Source organism: Rana temporaria, chromosome 1 (assembly GCF_905171775.1).
Source record: "Rana temporaria chromosome 1, aRanTem1.1, whole genome shotgun sequence".
NCBI lineage: Eukaryota > Metazoa > Chordata > Amphibia > Anura > Ranidae > Rana > Rana temporaria.
Genome location: NC_053489.1, coordinates 444,652,584 through 444,673,017, shown reverse-complemented (window position 1 = coordinate 444,673,017; position 20,434 = coordinate 444,652,584). Strand labels below are relative to the sequence as shown.

The 20,434-nt window shown below is 43.9% G+C and overlaps 1 protein-coding gene across 4 annotated transcripts in view; it reads left to right on the top strand.

Annotated features, from left to right (window-relative positions):
- PDE4C (phosphodiesterase 4C) overlaps window positions 1-20,434 on the top strand; it is a 368,145-nt gene that overhangs the window by 310,302 nt on the left and 37,409 nt on the right. For all 4 annotated transcript variants that reach the window (XM_040326959.1, XM_040326973.1, XM_040326966.1 and 1 more), the window contains 4 exons: window positions 3,035-3,207; window positions 3,749-3,847; window positions 10,051-10,215; window positions 18,804-18,903. In XM_040326959.1, coding sequence (XP_040182893.1) covers window positions 3,035-3,207; window positions 3,749-3,847; window positions 10,051-10,215; window positions 18,804-18,903 — 537 coding nt within the window. The remainder of the gene's footprint in view (window positions 1-3,034; window positions 3,208-3,748; window positions 3,848-10,050; window positions 10,216-18,803; window positions 18,904-20,434) is intronic.

Here is a 20,434-nt window from a genome sequence, read left to right as displayed (position 1 = left end):
CAAAAAAGTGCGCTTGTAAGACCGCTGCGCAAATACGGCGTGACAGAAAGTATTGCAACGATCGCCATTTTATTCTCTAGGGTGTTAGGATAAAAAATATATATAATGTTTGGGGGTTCTAATTAAAGTGAAGAAATGGCAGTGAAAATAGTGAAAAATGACATTAGAATTGCTGTTTAACTTGTAATACTTAAATTGTAATACCAACGGCCACCACCAGATGGCGCCAGCTCACACAAGGAAGAGCTGGGGACTTCACAAGGCCGCGGCCTCAATTACCGGACATCACGGGCCCCCCGCGATCGAGCGGCGGGGGAGGTGGGGGCCTAGTCCGCCACGATCCTGGGGAAAAGGCGATCCGTGGACTAGGCCGAAGCCGCGGCCTTACCTAAAACATCCTGCCCGCAGCGATCGCGGCGAGCTGCGGGCAGGATGTTTTAGGCGAGGCCGCGGCCGGTCCTATAAAATTTTTTTTTTTATTTTTGCCCACCTTCCAAGCCAATTCGCCAGGACGCTATTTCTAGTCGCCCTGACGACTGGGATTTGTCGAGCCCTGGCCTAACAACCACTTTAAGTTTGTTCTCTGCTAAGGTGTTGCAGTAAATTTGCTTCCTTTTAAAGAAATCAGCAAAACAAGTAATAACCAGGGGTGCCAAATTTGTATCAAACAGCTGTAAATATAAATAGCCCAAAACAATGCAAATCGTGCCGCACAAATACCCCCCAAACTTGGATCAGTTGGATCAGTTTTGGATAGACAGACAAAATCACCTTGTCAGCCTCCAGTAAACTTCAGCAAAATGGCGGCTGTCTGCACACAGACACCAACTCTGGCATGAATGGGAATGGAATTGGTGAAAGATGGCTTGAGCTCCTGTTTTCCACTTGTAGAGAATTCCCGTAAAAACGGTAAATGTCTACTTAGTTCACAGAGCCAGCTTTCTTTAATGGGACCCTTTCTCTATAGCAGTGTAGAATAAAAGACACAAGTGTGCATTGTAGTATGATCTTATCCTTACACTTGTTTAATTTTTAACGCATGCTTAAAATTTGTGCCTGAAATTACTATTTATTCGGGTATCTTTTTTTGATCTATATGATGGTTACGATGGTTACTTGGGACATATGATGCTAACTGGGGTAGCACTTTGAGACCCTTTTAGACCCCTCTGCATAGAGTAAAATACATTGTATATGTTTTCACACATTTTCCTTGTTTGCTGGGTAAAAAAAGTGTGAATGGTTCTCACTGTATTTAGAAATTTGTAGTTTTTTTTTTTTTTTTTTTTGTAGACCTAAATGCTGGTGTATGGTTTGCTATGGCCCCATATATACAGTTAAGTAAAGTTCAGTAAACTTTCAATGCATTCAAATCCATAATTTCAAAATAGAAAAAAACGTGTCCACAGTCCTGTGTACCGATTATATTTTATGTTGTATGCATGTAAAAGTCGGGGCTAACTCTACATACCTCAAGCACAAATGTACTGTATTAGAGCATGGGAGCCACCTGCACCCTAACAATGGTGGAAGGAAGTTAAGTGGCAATAGCTTCCTATGTTCCAGCAACGGAGGACACTGGGTGGCAATAGCGCCTGTCTCCTAGCAATGAATGACGCTAGACAGCATTGGCCACTTGTATCCTAGTCATGAAGGACATTAGGTGGCACTGGCTACCTGTGTCCTAAAAACCAATAGGCTATATTAAAGTGATTGTAAAGTCTTATTTATTGTTTAAATAACAAACTTGTCAAACTTACCTGCTGTGTGCAGTGGTTTTGCACAGAGCAGCCCTGATCCTCCTCTGCTTGGTCCCCTGCCTCTGCTTCTGGTCCCTCTCTTTTGCCAAGTGTCCCTAGAGCAAGCAGCTGGTTATGTGGCACCTGAGCAGGATCACTCCTGGGCCGCTGCTCTTTGTGTCCATTTACACCCAGCTGCGGCTCGGCCCCCGTCCCCACGCTCTCTCCTCATTGGCTCAATGGCTGTGATTGACAGTAGTTGGAGCCAGTGGTTCCTGCTGTTGTCCAGGCCAATGAGTGGGGAGAGATCTGGGAGAGCTGAGGCTCTTGTGCACATCGCTGGATCAAGTTGGGGTTTAGGTAGATATTGAGGAGGCTCTGGCTGCTGCTGCTGCACAGAGAAGGTTTTTTACCTTCAGGCATTGAGTGCCAGTTATTACACTGAAAATTTTCAGCTGGGACCAGTTTAGAGTGTGGAGCTCATGGCTGCACACAATATCGGTAGCTAATGCAATATGTTGAAGCAACAAAAATGAAAAGCTTTTTTGTAACAAACATATTTCGCTTTTGTTCATTGACGGACACAGCTCTCCACATTCTTGACCGTAGGGTTATAGCGCCACCTTTAGGACTAGGCAGAAATGAGAACAAGCACAGCACCACTTATGGGCAGTCCCAACTGGTAGTAAATCTCCACTCTGCTGTAGGCAGTCCAATTTGTTTCTGCCTAGTCTAGGAGTAAGGACCTGGCTCCCTACTGGGACTTGTGGTTCCATAGTTTTAATTTATTCTGTGTTCCAACCCCTCCTTGTGGTTTCCGTCAATGAACGAAAGGGAAAACCTGGATTTTTTTCTAGTCACCGTAAAATCCCTTTCTCTGAGTTCATTGACAGACACAGCACCCACCCCTACATTTTTGTTTGTACTGCTTTGTAACAAACTGAGCTGTTTATAGCAGAGAGGGGGTTTACTACCAGTTGGGACTGCCCATGCTGTGCTTGTTCTTTTTTTTTACCTAGTCCTACTCCTGAAGGCGGCGATTATAACCCTACGGTCAAGAATATGAAAAGCTGTGTCCATCAATCCAGCTCAGGAGGTACACGCTCTCCTTGAACTGTCTGTATGAACGTAGCCTTTGGAATTGTTGCTCTAACTTGCTCCCAAGCAATTACCGTAATTGTGTTTAGCTTGTTGAAAAAACAATTTTTGGCAGGTACAAGTTTATCAAGTCACAGTGCCTTGGAAAATGTGATTTAGGAAGGTGCATTATTTTTTCCCCTAATTGTTTCCACCAGAGAAACAGCATGAACTGGAAATTCCCTCTCCAACTACAAAGGAGAAGGATAAGAAGAAGAGACCCATGTCCCAAATTAGTGGTGTGAAGAAGCTGACTCATAGCTCCAGCTTGACTATCTGCAGTATTCCACGGTATGGAGTAAAGACTGACCAGGAAGAACTCCTGTCAAAGGTAACTATGAACCCAAGAATAATGAACCATACACACAATCCGAAAATCGGATGGAAAATACCGCTTTTGACGCGATTGTACGATAATCGGATCGTTGGTACAAAGCTTTCGAGAGGCGATCCGATATCCGATGGGACAAGTACGAAAATTATTCTCGTATGATACCATATCGTACGATTTTCGTTTAATCAGTACAGTTGTCCTCCCAAAGTACAATACAAATACGCTACAACACTTCCGATTTTTTTATTCTGTCGTATGAGAATTTTCACAACTTTAGTAAACTCTCCATTTTTGATATGCGACTAGCATGCAAAATAGGCGGACCATCTGTTGTCCGATTTTCAGATTGTGTGTACGGGCCATAATTCATCGCAATGTTGTATTTTAGGTTTACACTGTAGCGCATTGGCAGTGGTAAAGTCCTTCGCTGATCATACATGTCCCCTTTAAAGCTGAAGTTTAATGATTTATTTATTTTTTTATCTTGAGGTTGAATCTAACCTTTTGTGTATGAATCTCATTGCCTCTTGTGTTACAGGAAGTAGAAGAAGCTAATAAATGGGGTCTTGATATATTTAAGGTAGCTGAATATTCTGGAAATAGGCCTTTAACAGTCATCATGTATGCAATTTTCCAGGTAAGGATGTCAAAATACCATGATTAACCCATACCATATAATTTAAAGCTGTTTTCTACTATTTTAGTGCGTTTTTAGATTCTAATCCTATACTACAGAGACACGCTCATTGCAATCCCTACCTTCTATTTTGATCATGGTTGTTGATGTGTGTGGTATGTATGTATGTATGTGATGAGTAAAAACATACAAAAATCGTTCGAAAGTTTTCCATCATTCGTGTGAATGATATTTGTATGATTTTTACTTTAAAGGGGATGTAAAGGTTCATGAAAAAACATCTGACAGTTAAGTTTTTTATGATATGGCACAGCTACGTTAACTAACAATTGCGCGGTCATGCAACGCTGTACCCAAATAAAATGTATTTTCTTTTTTCCCCACAAATACAGCTTTCTTTTGGTGGTATTTGATCACCTCTGCGTTCTTTCTTTCTTTTTTTTTCGAAAAAAAAAAAAAAAAAAAAAAGACTGCCAATTTTGAAAAAAAAAAATATATAAAACGTATTTTGAAAAAAAAATTGGATTTCTCCAATGTAGGCCAATATGTATTCTACTATATATTTTTGGTAAAAAAATCCCAATAAGCCTATAGTGATTGGTTTGCGCAAAAGTTATAGCATCTACAAACTATGGATATTTTTATTTATTGTTTTACTAGTAATGGCAGTGATCAGCGAGTTATAGCAGGACTGTGATGTTGCGCTGGACATTCTGACACTAACTGACACTTCTTGGGGACCAATGACACTAATACATAACCAATAACTAATACAGTGATCAGTGAAAAAAATATTGCATGGTCACTGTACTAATGACATTGACTGGAAAGGGGTTAACATCAGGGGCGATCAAAGGGTTAACTGTGTGCCTAACCAGTGTTTTACTATACTGTGTGAGGTTCTTTTACTAGGGGAAGAGATGGAATTTATTCATTGCAGGGACACAAATTCCATCCCTTCCCTCCTTTTGGAACAGCGATCTGCCTTGTTTACATAGGCAGATTGCAGTTCTGGCTCTCTGCCTAACGATTGGCGGGTGCCAGAGGGCAATGGGGAACCGTGCACCCGCTGATTGACTTCCCCTGTGTGTAACCACAGCAGAAGCGAGCCACCGTTGGCGTGCGTGCATGCATGCCCCCTACCTGGAAGTGTCAGATCACGTGTGTGTGTGTATATGTATATGTATGTGTGTGTATATATATATATATATATATATATATATATATATATATATATATATAATATATATACATGATCTGGCACACAGGTGTTTGCCTGTAGCAATAACGCTGCTATAGGGAGACCTGAAGCAGTTAAATTAACCCCTCGCTGCCCCATTTGAAATATACCATTATTGATTTGGAGCCTAAGCTTAAAAGAGGAGGTGCTAAGGAATTGCTCCTTAAATAGGGAGAAAAAAATGAAGTCAGCCGCTAGAGATACTCTAGCTGCTGACCAGCCCCTTACTCGGATCTGTGATCACCCGAGTCTAAGTGACGCAAAGGGGAGGACGTCTATTGACAGCCTCCCGACAAAGTTGATCTGCGCTGAAGCTGTCATCCGGCTATATCGTGGATGGGAAGTGGTTAATGGCATCCCAGTCTTATTCTTGGTTCACACTTATGCAAAGCAGGAAACAAAAGATTTGCTGTGTTTTCCTGCATCGCACTCCAAGCAATCGCACTGCGTCTATGCGATCTGCTGTCGGTGTCAATGTTATCTTAACGACACACCGAAACCAGAATAGCATCTCATAGGTGTGAACACCCATGCAATGTGACTCGGGTACGGGAAAAAAAGGGTTCTGCATCATTTTGGTGTGGAAACAATGCAATTTCAGTCATACAAATTGTGTGGCTGAAATCGCACTACACAGACATCGCATGTGATGTGCAAAGGAATGTTGTTTGAATCACATGCGATGTCTGCACTCGCACCAGTTTGAACCCAACCTTAGTCCATAGGATTCAATATTGAATCAGCCCACCCTTTGCAGCTATAACAGCTTCAAATCTTCTGGGAAAGCTGTTCGCAAGGTTTAGGAGTGTGGCTATGGGAATGCTTGACCATTCTTCCAGAATCCGTGTTGCCAACCCTCAGTATTTTTACTGGCAGCCAGTAAAAAATGGGCCCTTTTTTCCTGCCAGTAAATGCCAGTGACAGGAAAAGGTTGCCAGTAAAAAATATGTGATGGCTGTGATGCTCGGCTCGGAACTACGCATGCACAATTACAGTCTGGAGCCAGCCGAGACTATCCGAGTGCCTGCTACAGTGTGTTTGTTTGTGTGGTGTTAGTGGGGAACACATCTGGCGGAAGTGGTGCCTGAGCATGTCGTGCGATGTCATGGTGCAAGGGAGCTGAGCAGGGCAGCCGGAGTCTTGTTTGTGGTCTTCAGGATGGGAGCAAGGCAAGCCGAGAGTGAGACTGGAGTGGTCTGAAGGGACCACCTGGTGTGGAGAGAGACTATCACTGTGACTCAGGAGAGAATGCTTAAATTTTCCTCTTAAAACTAATTTAGAAACTTTTGGAAATGCCAGTAAAAAACGTGGCTGTGCCAGTAAATTTGGGGTGCCGTGTCAGTAAAGTCCAATCTGGTAGGTTGGTAACACTGATGGAGAAGGCCTGGCTCACAGTCTCCACTCAAATTCATTCCAAAGGCTTTCTATAGGGCTGAGGAGGTCAGGATGGGTACATACCCCCCCCCCCCCAACATCTAACTAGGGGATCAGAGTCTATCCTGATCTATTTTACAACTTTACCGGAAAATCAGTATCCACCTTTGATAGCTTACCAATTATTGTTAGACCATATCTGTAGAAAATGAATACAAACATGAGAACCAACAATTCAGGAAGAAAAGGGGGAAGTAGGTGTCATTTTTCTCCTTCTAAATGAAACTCACATTTAGCTGCACATGGGAACGAAAAGTTGACCTTTTTTTTTATTTTTTTTAAATGCAGCTAAACTGTCCACAACTAAACTTTGCTAATGGGTATGAATGAATACTGGGATTACTTTGCATTGTGTAAGTCCAGCTGCTTTTAGAAAAGTCTTCCAAATGCCTGTGTGAATGTAGTTTAGGGCCTTTTCACACTGACAAACTTTTGCTTCCTTTTTACCTTGCTAAATATTTCCCTTTAAATCCTTTGGGACGCTTCACACCATTACACTGCAGGTGCGGTTTTCAAAACCACACCAAAAACGCAGCACCCCATTGAAATGAATGGAAAACGCATCAGAAATGCAATGTGTTTTTAACATTTAAGAGTGTGAATTGATGTACTGTAGGTTTGTTGCTGAATTTATTGTATCTTATGTGCATAGCTTTCATAGCTTATAGCAGTGGTCTCCAAACTCCAGCCTGTGGGCCAGATGTGGTCCTTTGCATGCCTTTATCTGGCCCTTGGGAATTCCTCCCACCGATATGAAGGGCTGTTCCTCCCACTGAAATGGATGGACTAGTTCTTCCACTGATACCAATGATGGGGCACTATTTCTTCTAGGGGTGCAACAGATCATCATTGATCCGTGATCCGAACGGGTCGCCACGTTCGGATTGGCACACCACGCGATCCGTGGATTGCGGCCATAGGAAAGGCTGAGGCTTCGGCCTATCCCTGGAGCGGTGGCCATCTTGGTACACCCGGCGGCCTAGGTGAGCTCCCCAGAGCGGCATGCTGACGGGAAGATGTGGATATTACAGTGGGGGTTATGACGTGGATATTACAGTGGGGGTTATGACGTGGATATTACAGTGGGGGTTATGACGTGGATATTACAGTGGGGGAGATGTCTGGGGACATTACAGTGGGGTAGATGATGTGGACATTACAGTGGGGTAGATGACGTGGACATTACAGTGGGGGGAGATGACGTGGACATTACAGTGGGGGGAGATGACGTGGACATTACAGTGGGGGAGATGACTTGGACATTACAGTGGGGGGAGATGACGTGGCCATCTTGGTACACCCGGCCGCGGCGGCCTAGGTGAGCTCCCCAGAGCGGCGCGCTGACGGGAAGATGTGGATATTACAGTGGGGGTTATGACGTGGATATTACAGTGGGGGTTATGACGTGGATATTACAGTGGGGGTTATGACGTGGATATTACAGTGGGGGTTATGACGTGGATATTACAGTGGGGGTTATGACGTGGATATTACAGTGGGGGTTATGACGTGGATATTACAGTGGGGGTTATGACGTGGATATTACAGTGGGGGTTATGACGTGGATATTACAGTGGGGGTTATGACGTGGATATTACAGTGGGGGTTTTGACGTGGATATTACAGTGGGGAGATTTCTGGGGACATTACAGTGGGGGGAGATGAGGTGGACATTACAGGGGGGAGATGAGGTGGACATTACAGTGGGGGGAGATGAGGTGGACATTACAGTGGGGGGAGATGAGGTGGACATTACAGTGGGGGGAGATGACGTGGACATTACAGTGGGGACTATATATGGTGGTGATCCGAAAAATAATCCGATCCGTGACTCTGATCCGAGGAACAATCCGAACCGTGATTTTTTTTTTTAATCCCTTGTAACCCCTATTTTTTTCCACTGACACCGATGATGGGGACCTAGTTCTTCCACTGACACCAATGATGGGGCCCTGGTTCTTCCACTGACACCAATGATGGGGCCTTGGTTCTTCCACTGACACCAATGATGGGGCCCTATTTCTTCCACTGACACCAATGATGGGGCCCTGGTTCTTCCACTGACACCAATGATGGGGCCCTGGTTCTTCCACTGACACCAATGATGGGGCCCTGATTCTTCCACTGACACCAATGATGGGGCCCTGGTTCTTCCACTGACACCAATGATGGGGCCCTGGTTCTTCCACTGACACCAATGATGGGGCCCTGGTTCTTCCACTGACACCAATGATGGGGCCCTGGTTCTTCCACTGACACCAATGATGGGGCCCTGGTTCTTCCACTGACACCAATGATGGGGCCCTGGTTCTTCCACTGACACCAATGATGGGGCCCTGGTTCTTCCACTGACACCAATGATGGGGCCCTGGTTCTTCCACTGACACCAATGATGGGGCCCTGGTTCTTCCACTGACACCAATGATGGGGCCCTGGTTCTTCCACTGACACCAATGATGGGGCCCTGGTTCTTCCACTGACACCAATGATGGGGCCCTGGTTCTTCCACTGACACCAATGATGGGGCCCTGGTTCTTCCACTGACACCAATGATGGGGCCCTGGTTCTTCCACTGACACCAATGATGGGGCCCTGGTTCTTCCACTGACACCAATGATGGGGCCCTGGTTCTTCCACTGACACCAATGATGGGGCCCTGGTTCTTCCACTGACACCAATGATGGGGCCCTGGTTCTTCCACTGACACCAATGATGGGGCCCTGGTTCTTCCACTGACACCAATGATGGGGCACCATTTCTTACACTGATACAAATGATGGGACATTATTCCTTCCACTGATACCAATAATGTGGCACTATGTCGTCCACTGATACAGATGATGGGGCACTATGTCGTCCACTGATGCCAATGATGGGGCACCAGGGGTGGACTGACAACTCATGGGGCCCCCGGGCAATAGAAGACTATGGGGCCCCGGGCTTACAGATGGCCACCACACCAGGAGGTAGTGTAGAGGCGGGGCAACTAAAATATCAGGATTTTCACATCAAAAGCATGTTGGTTTCAGACATATCAGGCACAGATGTAAAAAAAACACAGATTTTTACATACTGTCCCTGGTTTTACTGAGCCTGGCAACCCTGATGGGGCCCCCTAGTGGCATGGGGCCCTCGGGCAGTGCCCGAGTGACTCAATGGTCTGTCCGCCCCTGTGGGGCACTATTTCTTCCACTGATACAGATGATGGGGCACTATTTCGTCCACTGATGCCAATGATGGGGCACGATTTCTTCCACTGATTCAGACGATAAGGCATTATTTTTATCACTAATACCCATTATGGGGCACAATTCCTCCTCCTACTGACCACAGGCGCAATGTCATTTTTTTTACTTCTACTGACCACAGTCCAGCCCCTCTAAAATCTGAAGGACAGTAAACTGGCTATTTGTTCAAAAAGTTTGGAGACCCCTGATCTATAGAAACATTGATGTATATGCCTTCATGATCAAAGCTTGACTATTTTTCAAGTAGATTTTTGATTATTAACTGCCCGTTTGCCTCTCAGGAAAGAGATCTTCTGAAGACCTTCAGAATTCCTTCGGATACTTTCATTACATACATGATGACACTGGAGGATCATTACCACTCAGATGTCGCTTACCATAACAACATCCATGCAGCAGATGTGGCACAGTCAACCCATGTTCTCCTGTCTACCCCTGCTCTGGAGGTCAGTGTTTTTTTGTTAGTTTTGTGAATATTCTCTATTTATCATAAAAGTAAAGTAGGCATCACTAAATGGCGGTCTGGGTCGGGCCCACAATCACTCTCTCTCACCCAGACCGCAGTGGTCGCGCGATTAAGGAGCCTGATTTTCTCTCAGATGTCACGCATTCATCTTTGCAGAGCCCACAGCGGGAGGCGGAACAGTTCTGGAGGGAGGGTGGGAACTGCATAAGGCAAACAAGTTAGTTATTGGTTGCAAAGATTAAGGGCGGTCCAAGCAACCAATTGCCAGCTTGCAGCTTCCGTCCTCCATTCAGATCTGCTGGGCTAGGTACTGTAATGTGTGTGGAGGGCTCAGTACTGTAATATGTGGGGGGAGTTAAGGCTGAGTATAAATAAAACTTTTAAAACAAAGCTAGAAGCTGAGTCCAAGACATGCCTACTAGGCAGTATAGAGGAAGATAAAGTGCCAGTCAGCTCCCTTGAGGTGGTACTGAGATGCCTCTTCCAGGCAAGGAAGTTAATTGCGTTGAGGTGGCATGCCCAGACGCCACCCACTACCAAGTCTTGGGTTGAAACCATTAACTTAATGATTTGGAGTGAGAGAGTGACACTCACCAGACAGGGCAACTACAGAAAGTTTGTGAGGATGTGGAAACCTTGGCTAGACGAAACAGGATGTCCTATATAAGATGATGGTAGTCGGCCCTCAAATTTAGTACATATCTTAACACGCTATCAGGCATCCTTTCTTAGGGAAATGTTAATTAACGAAGTATATAAACTTCAAAAACTGATTTATGGTGTGCGGAAAGGGAGGGGGGGATGGGTGGGTGAGGGGTGGGTGGGTAAGGGTTGGGAGGAAACGAGGGAAGACAATCTGCAACTGAGAGTTTTTTTCACGCTTCTCAATGATATAAAGAAATAGAAAGGGGTAGAAGGGAATAGGGGGGAAAAAGGGGAAAAATAAAAAAATATGGTTGTGTATTCAATATGTCAAGTTATGCACATTGGTGTACTGCTTTTTTTTATATACTTTTGTTATGCAAACAACAATAAAAAGTTATGAAGTTAAAAAAATAAAATAAGGCTGAGTACTATGTCGGGGGAAGGGGGGGATCTGAGTACTGTAATGGGTGAGGGAGGTCTGAGGATAGTAATGTAGGGAGGCTGAGTACTGTAATAGGGGCTGAGGACAATAATGTGGGGCAGCTGAGAACAGTAGTGGGGGGGGACTGAGGACTGTAATGGGAGGAGGCTGAGGACAGTAATGTGTGGGGGAGCTGAATACTGTATTGGAGGGCTGAAGACAATAATGTGGGGGGGGGGGGGGCTGAGGACAATGTGGGAGTTATGAATAGTGTAATGGGGGGGGGGGGCTGAGGATAGTAATGTAGGGGAGCTGAGTACTGTAATGATGAGTTTGAGGACAGTAATAGGGGGGCTGGGTACTGTAATGGGGGGCAGGTGAGGACAGTAGTGTGTGGAGGGGGGGGCTAAGGAAAGTAGTGTGGGGGAGCTGAATACTGTATTGGAGGGCTGAAGTTAATAATGTGGGGGAGCTGAGGACTGTAATAGGGGCTGAGAACAATAATGTGGGGCAGCTGAGAACAGTAGTAGGGGGGGACTGAGGACTGTAATGGGGGGGGGGGGGGCTGAGGACAGTAATGTGGGGAAGCTGAATACTGTATTGGAGGGCTGAAGACAATAATGTGGGGGAGCTGAGGACTGTAATGGGGAGCTGAGGACAATGTGGGAGTTATGAGTAGTGTAATGGGGGGGGGGGCTGAGGATAGTAATGTAGGGGAGCTGAGTACTGTAATGAGGGGTTTGAGGACAGTAATAGGGGAGCTAAGGATAGTAATGTGAGGCAGGTGAGGACAGGGGGGGGGGGGTGCTGAGGACAGTAATGTGGGGGAGCTGAATACTGTATTAGAGGGCTGAAGATAATAATGTGGGGGAGCTGAGGACTGTAATAGGGGGGGGGGGTGGTGCTGAGTACTGTAATGGGAGGGGGGGGGCTGAGGACAGTACTGTTGGAGGGTGTTGATGTCACGGGGGAGAACACTTTTGTGAAGGGGGGACCTTGATGTGATGTGCAATAGACACTGATGTAAGGATGGGATTGTGATCAGATCTGTGCGTGCGCATTTGCTTGCACATATCAAAGGTAGGTCAGCCCATCAGCACCAAGCTGCATGGTGTTGCAGGATCATGCATTTCGGTGCACCCATGTGCCAAAGTGTGGCGTGTTCCTCTGCGGGTCGGGAAAATGCAATTTCGCCTGCGTTCCCCAGAGATGGGAACGCCTAGGAGGAGAGGGTGCTGTAATGTAAAGGATCTGAGTCATATCACAAACATGTGACTCGGACCTCTTCTGGAAGAAGATTTTACTAAGTGGACCTCCATTAATTTGAATTAGTACCCCTAAAGTAAAGCAACTCTTTTTCTAGCTGCCTGGCCTGTATATGACTGGCAATCCCGCATACTAACACAGGGAGAAGGCAGTGTACGCAGATATAGATGAGGGGATTATTGGCTAGTGAATGTTTGCCAGTTCTTCTTTCGTTAAACTGAATAGCAAACCTGTATCAGTAGGACACACTTTTTTTGCTCTAGAAACTGCTTGTATTTTTTGCATTGTTCAGTTCAATACCAGTTTAGAAACGATACTAAAATAAATGGTAGGTGTCTAGAAAATGACAACACATTTTAGCAGTGCATATTGGCAATAGTGCCAGTGCACATTATAGAGTGCAAAACCACAGGATAGGACATCAAATGGCATTGTTTGTACTGTTTTAGAACTTGCACTTTTAATGACATTAAATAAAGGAAATAGAACCCGTCAGGATAGAAATATAAAGATCTGCCATTGCCATCTTTTTTTTTTTTTAAGGTTGAGAAACACTGGTCTACAGCAGTGGTCCCCGAACTGCAGCCCTTTGCTTGCCTTTTTCTGGCCCTTGAGGCATAATTCCTTCCACGGACAACAAAAATGTGCTTCTGATGCCTTGCAGTGCTTTTTTTGATGCATTTTGGTGCATATTTGATGCAGCCCAGTGCAATTTCACCCCTCTTTTTTTTTCTTAACCTTAAAAAAAAACACATGTGTGTTCCAGTGCGTTTTTGGTGTGTGTAGGTGCTTTCCGGAGCGTTTTTGATGCTTTTTGCTGCGTACGGTCCAGTACAGGAAAAATGCAGCATGTTTTACATTTTTTTTTTCCCTGGAACTGGAAAGTCCTGGAACTGATTGCACTGGTATGAACTATACCATTGGAAACCATATAACTGACTTTCTATGCATTTTTGATGCAGAAAAAAAAGACAGCACTGGATTGCATGTGGTGTGAACTGGCCCTTAAAGCAGAGTTTTAAAAATATTAAAACTACAAATACTGCAGCTGCTGACTTTTAATATTAGGACACTTGCCTGTCCAGGGCGCCTGCACCCAAAGCCGATCTGTCTCTCGGGTGGAGGCGCCGCCATCTTCGGTAAGGGAATCCAGGAAGTGAAGCCTTCCCTACTGCGAATGCGTGAGTTACGCTGGGGGGGGGGGGGCGAAGTAGGCGCCGGACATGGCGTAGGTCGCCGAGGCAACCTATGCCCAGGAGTGGGAGCAAATACCTGGATTACACAGGTATATCCCCCCCCCCCTCTGAAAGGTGCCAAATGTGACACCAGAGGGAGGTGGATTCCTCCAAAAAGCGGAAGTTCATTTTTTGGGTGGAACTCCGCTTTAAAGCATATCTATGGATTTCAATTATTTCCAGTCTACTCATATTAGCCTCTTAATCCCAGCGCCTCCTGGCCCTTTAAGAGGGCAGAGGTTTCTGATCATGTGACCGGCGTGATTGGCTGTCACCGCGGTAACATGATCGGAAAGCTTCCGATCGAAAAAAGAGATCGGGAGCTTTCTGTTAGCCGCCGGTAACTGCGTAGGGCGCGCACTCTCTGCACAACACTGTTTACGTTCTGGTACGCATATATGTGGCTGCTTGGCGTTAAGGCCCACTCACCGAGAGATCACATATATGTGCACTGCTGGTGTGAAGGTGTTCAACTGAATGATCTTGCAGTATTAAACTTACTTTATGAAGATCCCTACATGATTACTTTCTTGAATTCTGTGACATATATTCACTATGCCCTGTGAGTAGGCACTGCTGTGTCGCACATTTCACAGTGCCTACCTTCTGTACTACAGAGGTGATAAGAGGAGGAGTTTCACAAGGCGGAGGCAGTACAGGAATCACAGCTTGCAGGCATGGGGTCGTACCACACTGCCAGCACTGTAAAAGTCATCACTTTTTACCATGACAGCTGGGAACTGACTAAAAACGACTACTGTCATGAGCTTGTTTTAAACACTTCACCCTCTAGACTACATTGTAAGCTATCAAAGTAGTTGATAGCTTTTAGAAATATGTAGGGGATATATATATATGGATATATATATATATATATATATATATATATATATATATATATATATATATATATATATATATATATATATATATATATATATATATAAACAAATATATATGCATTTAACAGTGTTTAAAAATCCCATGTGGCATGCACTGCTAAAATCCGCAAATTTTTCTTTACTTAACAGTTACTGCATTACATTTTTTTTTAATTTCTTTATTGTTATAAAAAATAGTAAAACTGGAGCCACGTGTAAAAAATAATAATGTGGGTCACTGGAGTGCACTTACAGTATCTCACAAAAGTGAGTACACCTAATCACATTTTTGTAAATATTGTATATCTTTTCATGAGACAACACTGAAGAAATGACACTTTGCTACAATGTAAAGTAGTAGTGAGTGTACAGCTTTGAGCCCAATTTGGACATTTTCACTTAGGGGTGTATTCACTTTTGTTGCCAGCGGTTTAGATATTAATGGCTGTGTGTTGATTTTTTTGAGGGGACAGCAAATTTACACTGTTATACAAGCTGTACACTCTTTACTACTTTACATTGTAGCAAAGTGTCATTTCTTCAGTGTTGTCACATGAAAAGATAGAAGAAAATATTTACAAAAATATGAGGGTGTTCTCACTTTTGTGAGATGAGTGAGTGAGTGAAAAACGTATATAGCGCAACAGATGTGAACTGAATCGCCTCTGGGCGCTGGGATACTGTAGTTGTTTTTGTCAGGATCCACCCAGATGCCTGACCAGCAGCTGGCTCAGCCTCTCCGAACCTGTGCCAGCTGTTTCTCCCCTTTTACAGCCTGGCGCTCCAATGAGCACTGGAGGAGCAGGGTTAAGAACAGTGACTGACAGTCACCATTCTGTGCTCAAAATAGACCAAAGAACTGAGTGATCAGCAGTCTTTGATTGCTCTGTTCTCTGTGTATAGGCAGCGGGGGTGAAGCTGTAGCATTGGATTAGTTCTGCAGCCATCTAGGCAAGTACGTAGGTGGCCCACGCCTTCCTGCTCTGGGATGGAATAGAATAGAATACGGTTATTAAAGGTACGTTTATTACTAAAATCACAGTGTATATATGGGCATATCTGTTCTGCAGTGATTACAGGGCTGCTTTCAAACTGATCCGCAGGTGCAGAGCAGTGCACCTGTGGGTTACCTACATTGAGCTATAGGCCCCTTTTACACGGTCAGTCCGACCCAATTGGACCCTCCATTCACCTCTAAGGAGTAATAGATGTAAATGGACTTATGTCCTTTTACAAACGTCTACCTCAAATCCGATGCGCAAAGAAAAAAAGAAGAGTGGGCTCTATAGAGTAGAGTGGGCTGCCATCCACGTGCTCAGCTCATTGTGGCCTGCGACTGGTTACCAAGTCACTTAGGTGGCCCTAGCTCTTCAAAAGGTTGGGCACCCTTACCATAAGGGAATTACAACCAACCTGTCTGCCTCAGAATGCTCCACATATTGGGAGATGGCACAGAAAATCCATCTAAGATGGTACTACACACCATATATGTTGGATGAAATAAACTCTGATTACTCTAATTTATGTTGGAGGGGTTGTGGCATGGTGGGCACATTGTCTCATGTAATGTGGTACTGCCCTAACATCCGTAGCTACTGGAAATCGATTTTCAGGCTCATATGAAAACTGACAGGGATTATCTCTAGACCTAACCTTAGATCGACTACTCTCAGTATTAAAATAAAAATATTTCCACCTGACCTCAGATATAGATGTTCATGCATGTTCTATTTGCCACACGCTTGGCCCTTATGAGGAAGTGGAAATCCAACTTGGCCCCAAACTCAGGTGAAGTAGTAAATCTAATTTCTGAAAAATACTCCCTGGAGCAAATTATGGCATATAAGCATGGATGCCTTTCCAAATGTCATAAACAATGGTCTACATCAGGGGTGCCCAACCTTTTGAATAGCGAGGGCCACTTAAGCAACTTGGTAACCAGTCGTGGGCCACAATGAGCGAAGCGTGCAGATGACCGGTCACAGCTACTATGGGCCCTCCGATCTGCCCAGATGGAAGGGGATGAATTCCCTTCTGTTTTTTGGATTGGAGGTAGGCGAGCGTAAATGGACATCTGTCGCTCTGTAGAGGTGAATTGAGGGTCCCATTTGGTCGGGCTGATCATGTGGAAAAGGCCTAAGACTGCTTTTAACTGATGTGCTGCAGTTTACCCACACCACGGGTGCAGCGTAGTGCACCTGTGTCTATCCTGCGGGTTAGCTGAACTTTGCCATAGACTCCTTCTGTGGCAAAGCCGGCGCTGCAGAGGAAACATCAGCTTATGGGGCTCTGGTCTGCAGCCGCTTTCTTCCTCTACCACCAGCTTCATTCACAACACTGATGCTGTGGTATGGCAGATCGGCAACCTGCGATCTGGGCTTGCTAACCCGCTATTCCAGAACAGGAGGTCGCGGGCCACATGTGGCCCCCGGGCCACTGGTTGGCCACCCCTGGTCTACATGGAGAACCATATACAAAGAGCCATGAACTTCCTCCTCCTCTTCAACAAACTTAAAATGGAACACACCTCTCGGCTTGTCTTACCCCCTCAGTTTGTTCTTCCCCTCTCTATATTAGATTGAGCTACCCCCTTTATTCTCTTCTTTGTCCTTTTTACAACTCCCATCCTGTATCTCCATGTGCATATTTGCACACGTTACATATGTTACTAAAAGTAAGCTCCCGTTGAGTATAATTCATTGAAATCACAAGGTAGTATGTATTAAATACTACACTGTTTACTCTGAATGTTATTCCACTTATAAGCTTTTGTAAGTTGTATGACTACTTTTGCTATGTTTGAACTACTACCTTTACGTTGACTGTTGTTTGAAGTGGAAGTAAACCCAGAGATTTAATAGTTATTTTTTTGTAAATTCTTTATTTAGAAAGGAGGAACAAACTGAAATACAGAGACACATCTGAATTACATTACAGCGAGTGTTGCATTCCCCCAACTGTCATACATGCATGAAACATCATATAGTAGGAATAAGCTAACCGAGGGAGCTCACAGCGCTTTTCAAAAGAGCGGGAGCCATCTGTACTCCGCATGGCCAGTTTTGCGGCTTCTGCCTTTTTTTGTTAAAGAGAAAAAGAGAGAAATTGAATGCGAGTCCAGTGACAAACCGGCTCTAACACGCTGACATAGCAACGAGAAGGGAGTTCAGAGTGGAAAACGAAAGCTAGAGGGAGAAAAGAGGAAGAGAGAGAGGGGAAGAGGGAAAAAATAAAAAAAGGGGGGGGGTAGGGGGTAATACCACCATCCGGTCGCAACCACCCCAGCCGGGGAGCATTTAGAGTCCACCCCTTTCAGGGGGACCGGGCCCTTAACTGTCCGTATTCCTCTGAATAGATAAATTTGTGCCAGTGGAACCAGGTTTTGGAAAATTTTTCATTCAGGCCTTTTTCCGTGGCTACCAAGTCCTCCATTGCATGGATATCCGTTACTCTTCTCAACCAACCGGCCACCGACGGAGGCTGGGTCTGCTTCCAGTTTAGGGGAATGCAGCCTTAAATAAACAGTTACATTCCCGGCATGCCGGAAATGCTATCTATCACATTGGTTGTGCTCTAACCAAACTTTCAAACCATCCAATGGCTGGTGTGATAACTTATCACATGTGTAGCATCATGGTAGTTGAAGATCAAACAAAAATGGCAGCTTCCTTGGCTGAAAACAATAGGAGGGTTTACTTCTACTTTAACCATTTATTAAGAGTCTTGTTTATTGTTTCTCAATTTTTTTTTTTCAATTCAATAAAAACTATTTGAAACACACACGCTCAGTTGTTGCCTATATAACTATAGTGATGTGAAAATTAGAAAATATATACTGGACTACATTCTGAACTCTGATACTGCCTGTCAAAAGTGATAACATGACAAAATGCCTAGGCTTTTGGTTAATTAACCAGCACTGGAAGGTGTCAATGCGAAGGATTGTAGTACTTCTAATACTCCCTTTCCATCCAAGCAAAGAAATAAACTCCAGGTAAACAGCTAAAGACCTAGTTAAAACACACCCTCATTATTTCAGCATGTAAGACTAACTTTATTCTTGAACTTGTTTTGGTGGACATTTTGGAATATGCTTTTGACCTTATAAATCTTCCTGCAGGCTGTATTCACAGATCTGGAAATTATGGCTGCCATATTTGCTAGTGCCATTCATGACGTGGATCACCCAGGAGTGTCAAATCAGTTTCTTATCAATACCAGTAAGTCTTTTTTGCCATTGTAGCACTGGTGTGTTTGCAAGTATAAACACTGTTTAACCACTTGACCTCTGGAAGGTTTACCCCCCCTTCATTATCAGGCCATTTTTTGCAAAGCACTGCGTTACTTTAACTAACAATTGCACGGTCATGCAACAGAGTACCCAAATAAAATGTGTCATTTTTTTCCCCACAAATAGAGCTTTCTTTTGGTGGTATTTGATCCCCACTGCGGTTTTTATTTTTTGCGCTATAAACAAAAAATCTGACAATTTTGAAAAAAAAAAATATATATATAATGTGTGTGTGTGTGTGTGTGTGTGTGTGTGTGTATATATATATATATATGTATATAATCTCATTTTTTTATTATTATTTTTTTTTTCTGCTATAAAAACCTATTCAATAAAATAAATAAAAGAATCAAATTTCTTTTAAAATGTAGGCCAATATGTATACTGCTACATATTTTTGTTAAAAAAAAATCTAAATAAGCGTATATTGATTGCTTTACATAAACGTTATAGTGTTTACAAACTATGGGCTATATACTGGAACTTTTATGTATTTTTTTTTTTTTTTTTATACTGGTAATGCAATCCGACACTAACTGACACTTTTGATACTTTGTGGGAACCAGTCACACTAATACAGTGATCAGTTCTAAAAATATTCACTGTCACTGTACTAATGACACTGGCTGGGAAGGGGTTAAACATCAGCGGCAATCAAAGGGTTAACTGTGTGCCTAACCATTGCTTGTATTTTACTATGTGTGTGGTGCTTTCACTAGGGGAAGAGATGGATTTGACTCTCTGCTTTTCTGCACCTTAAGAACAATCATAGCGGCAGTTAAGACGCTAGCTCGTTCTTACAGGTGGCGGGAGGCGACGTTCCCGCCGCCCTTCGATGCTTCTACCGGCTCGCCTCTGCGAGAATGAATCGGTTGCCGCCGGAAGTTGAGCATAGAGATTTCTGCTGACCAGATCATCCCCAGTCATCTTTGTGACCCTCGGAGGCCCAGACGCGACATTATGACGCCCATCACATCTGGGCCTGTGGAAGTAAACAATGCTGGGTTCGCGGCTGGAAAGGCTGAGACGGTTTATTTTTTATCTCGCTCTTTTCAGCCTGAAGGAGAGATGTGGGACCCACATCTCTCCATAAAGAGGACCTGTCACACACTTTTCCTATTACAAGGAATGTTTACATTTCTTATAATAGGAATACAAGTGATAAAAGAAATGTAAAGAGAAAGAAAAGTAAAAAAAATTAATAAAAGTAAAATAAACAATTACATTTTTTTTAAGCCAAAAATAAGATACAAAACAATAGCCCATTAAATAAAAAAAATTAAAAATGGGACAGAGGGACCAGCCCACTCAGTTTCCATGCTTTATACTCTGCAAATAACACACATGACCCTTGGCACAACATACTATTTAACAGAATGAGGGGAAAAAGGGATGTAGGTTATTGGAAAATGACATTGCTTAGCCTTTTATGTTAACTTGCAAGCTACCATACTTATTTA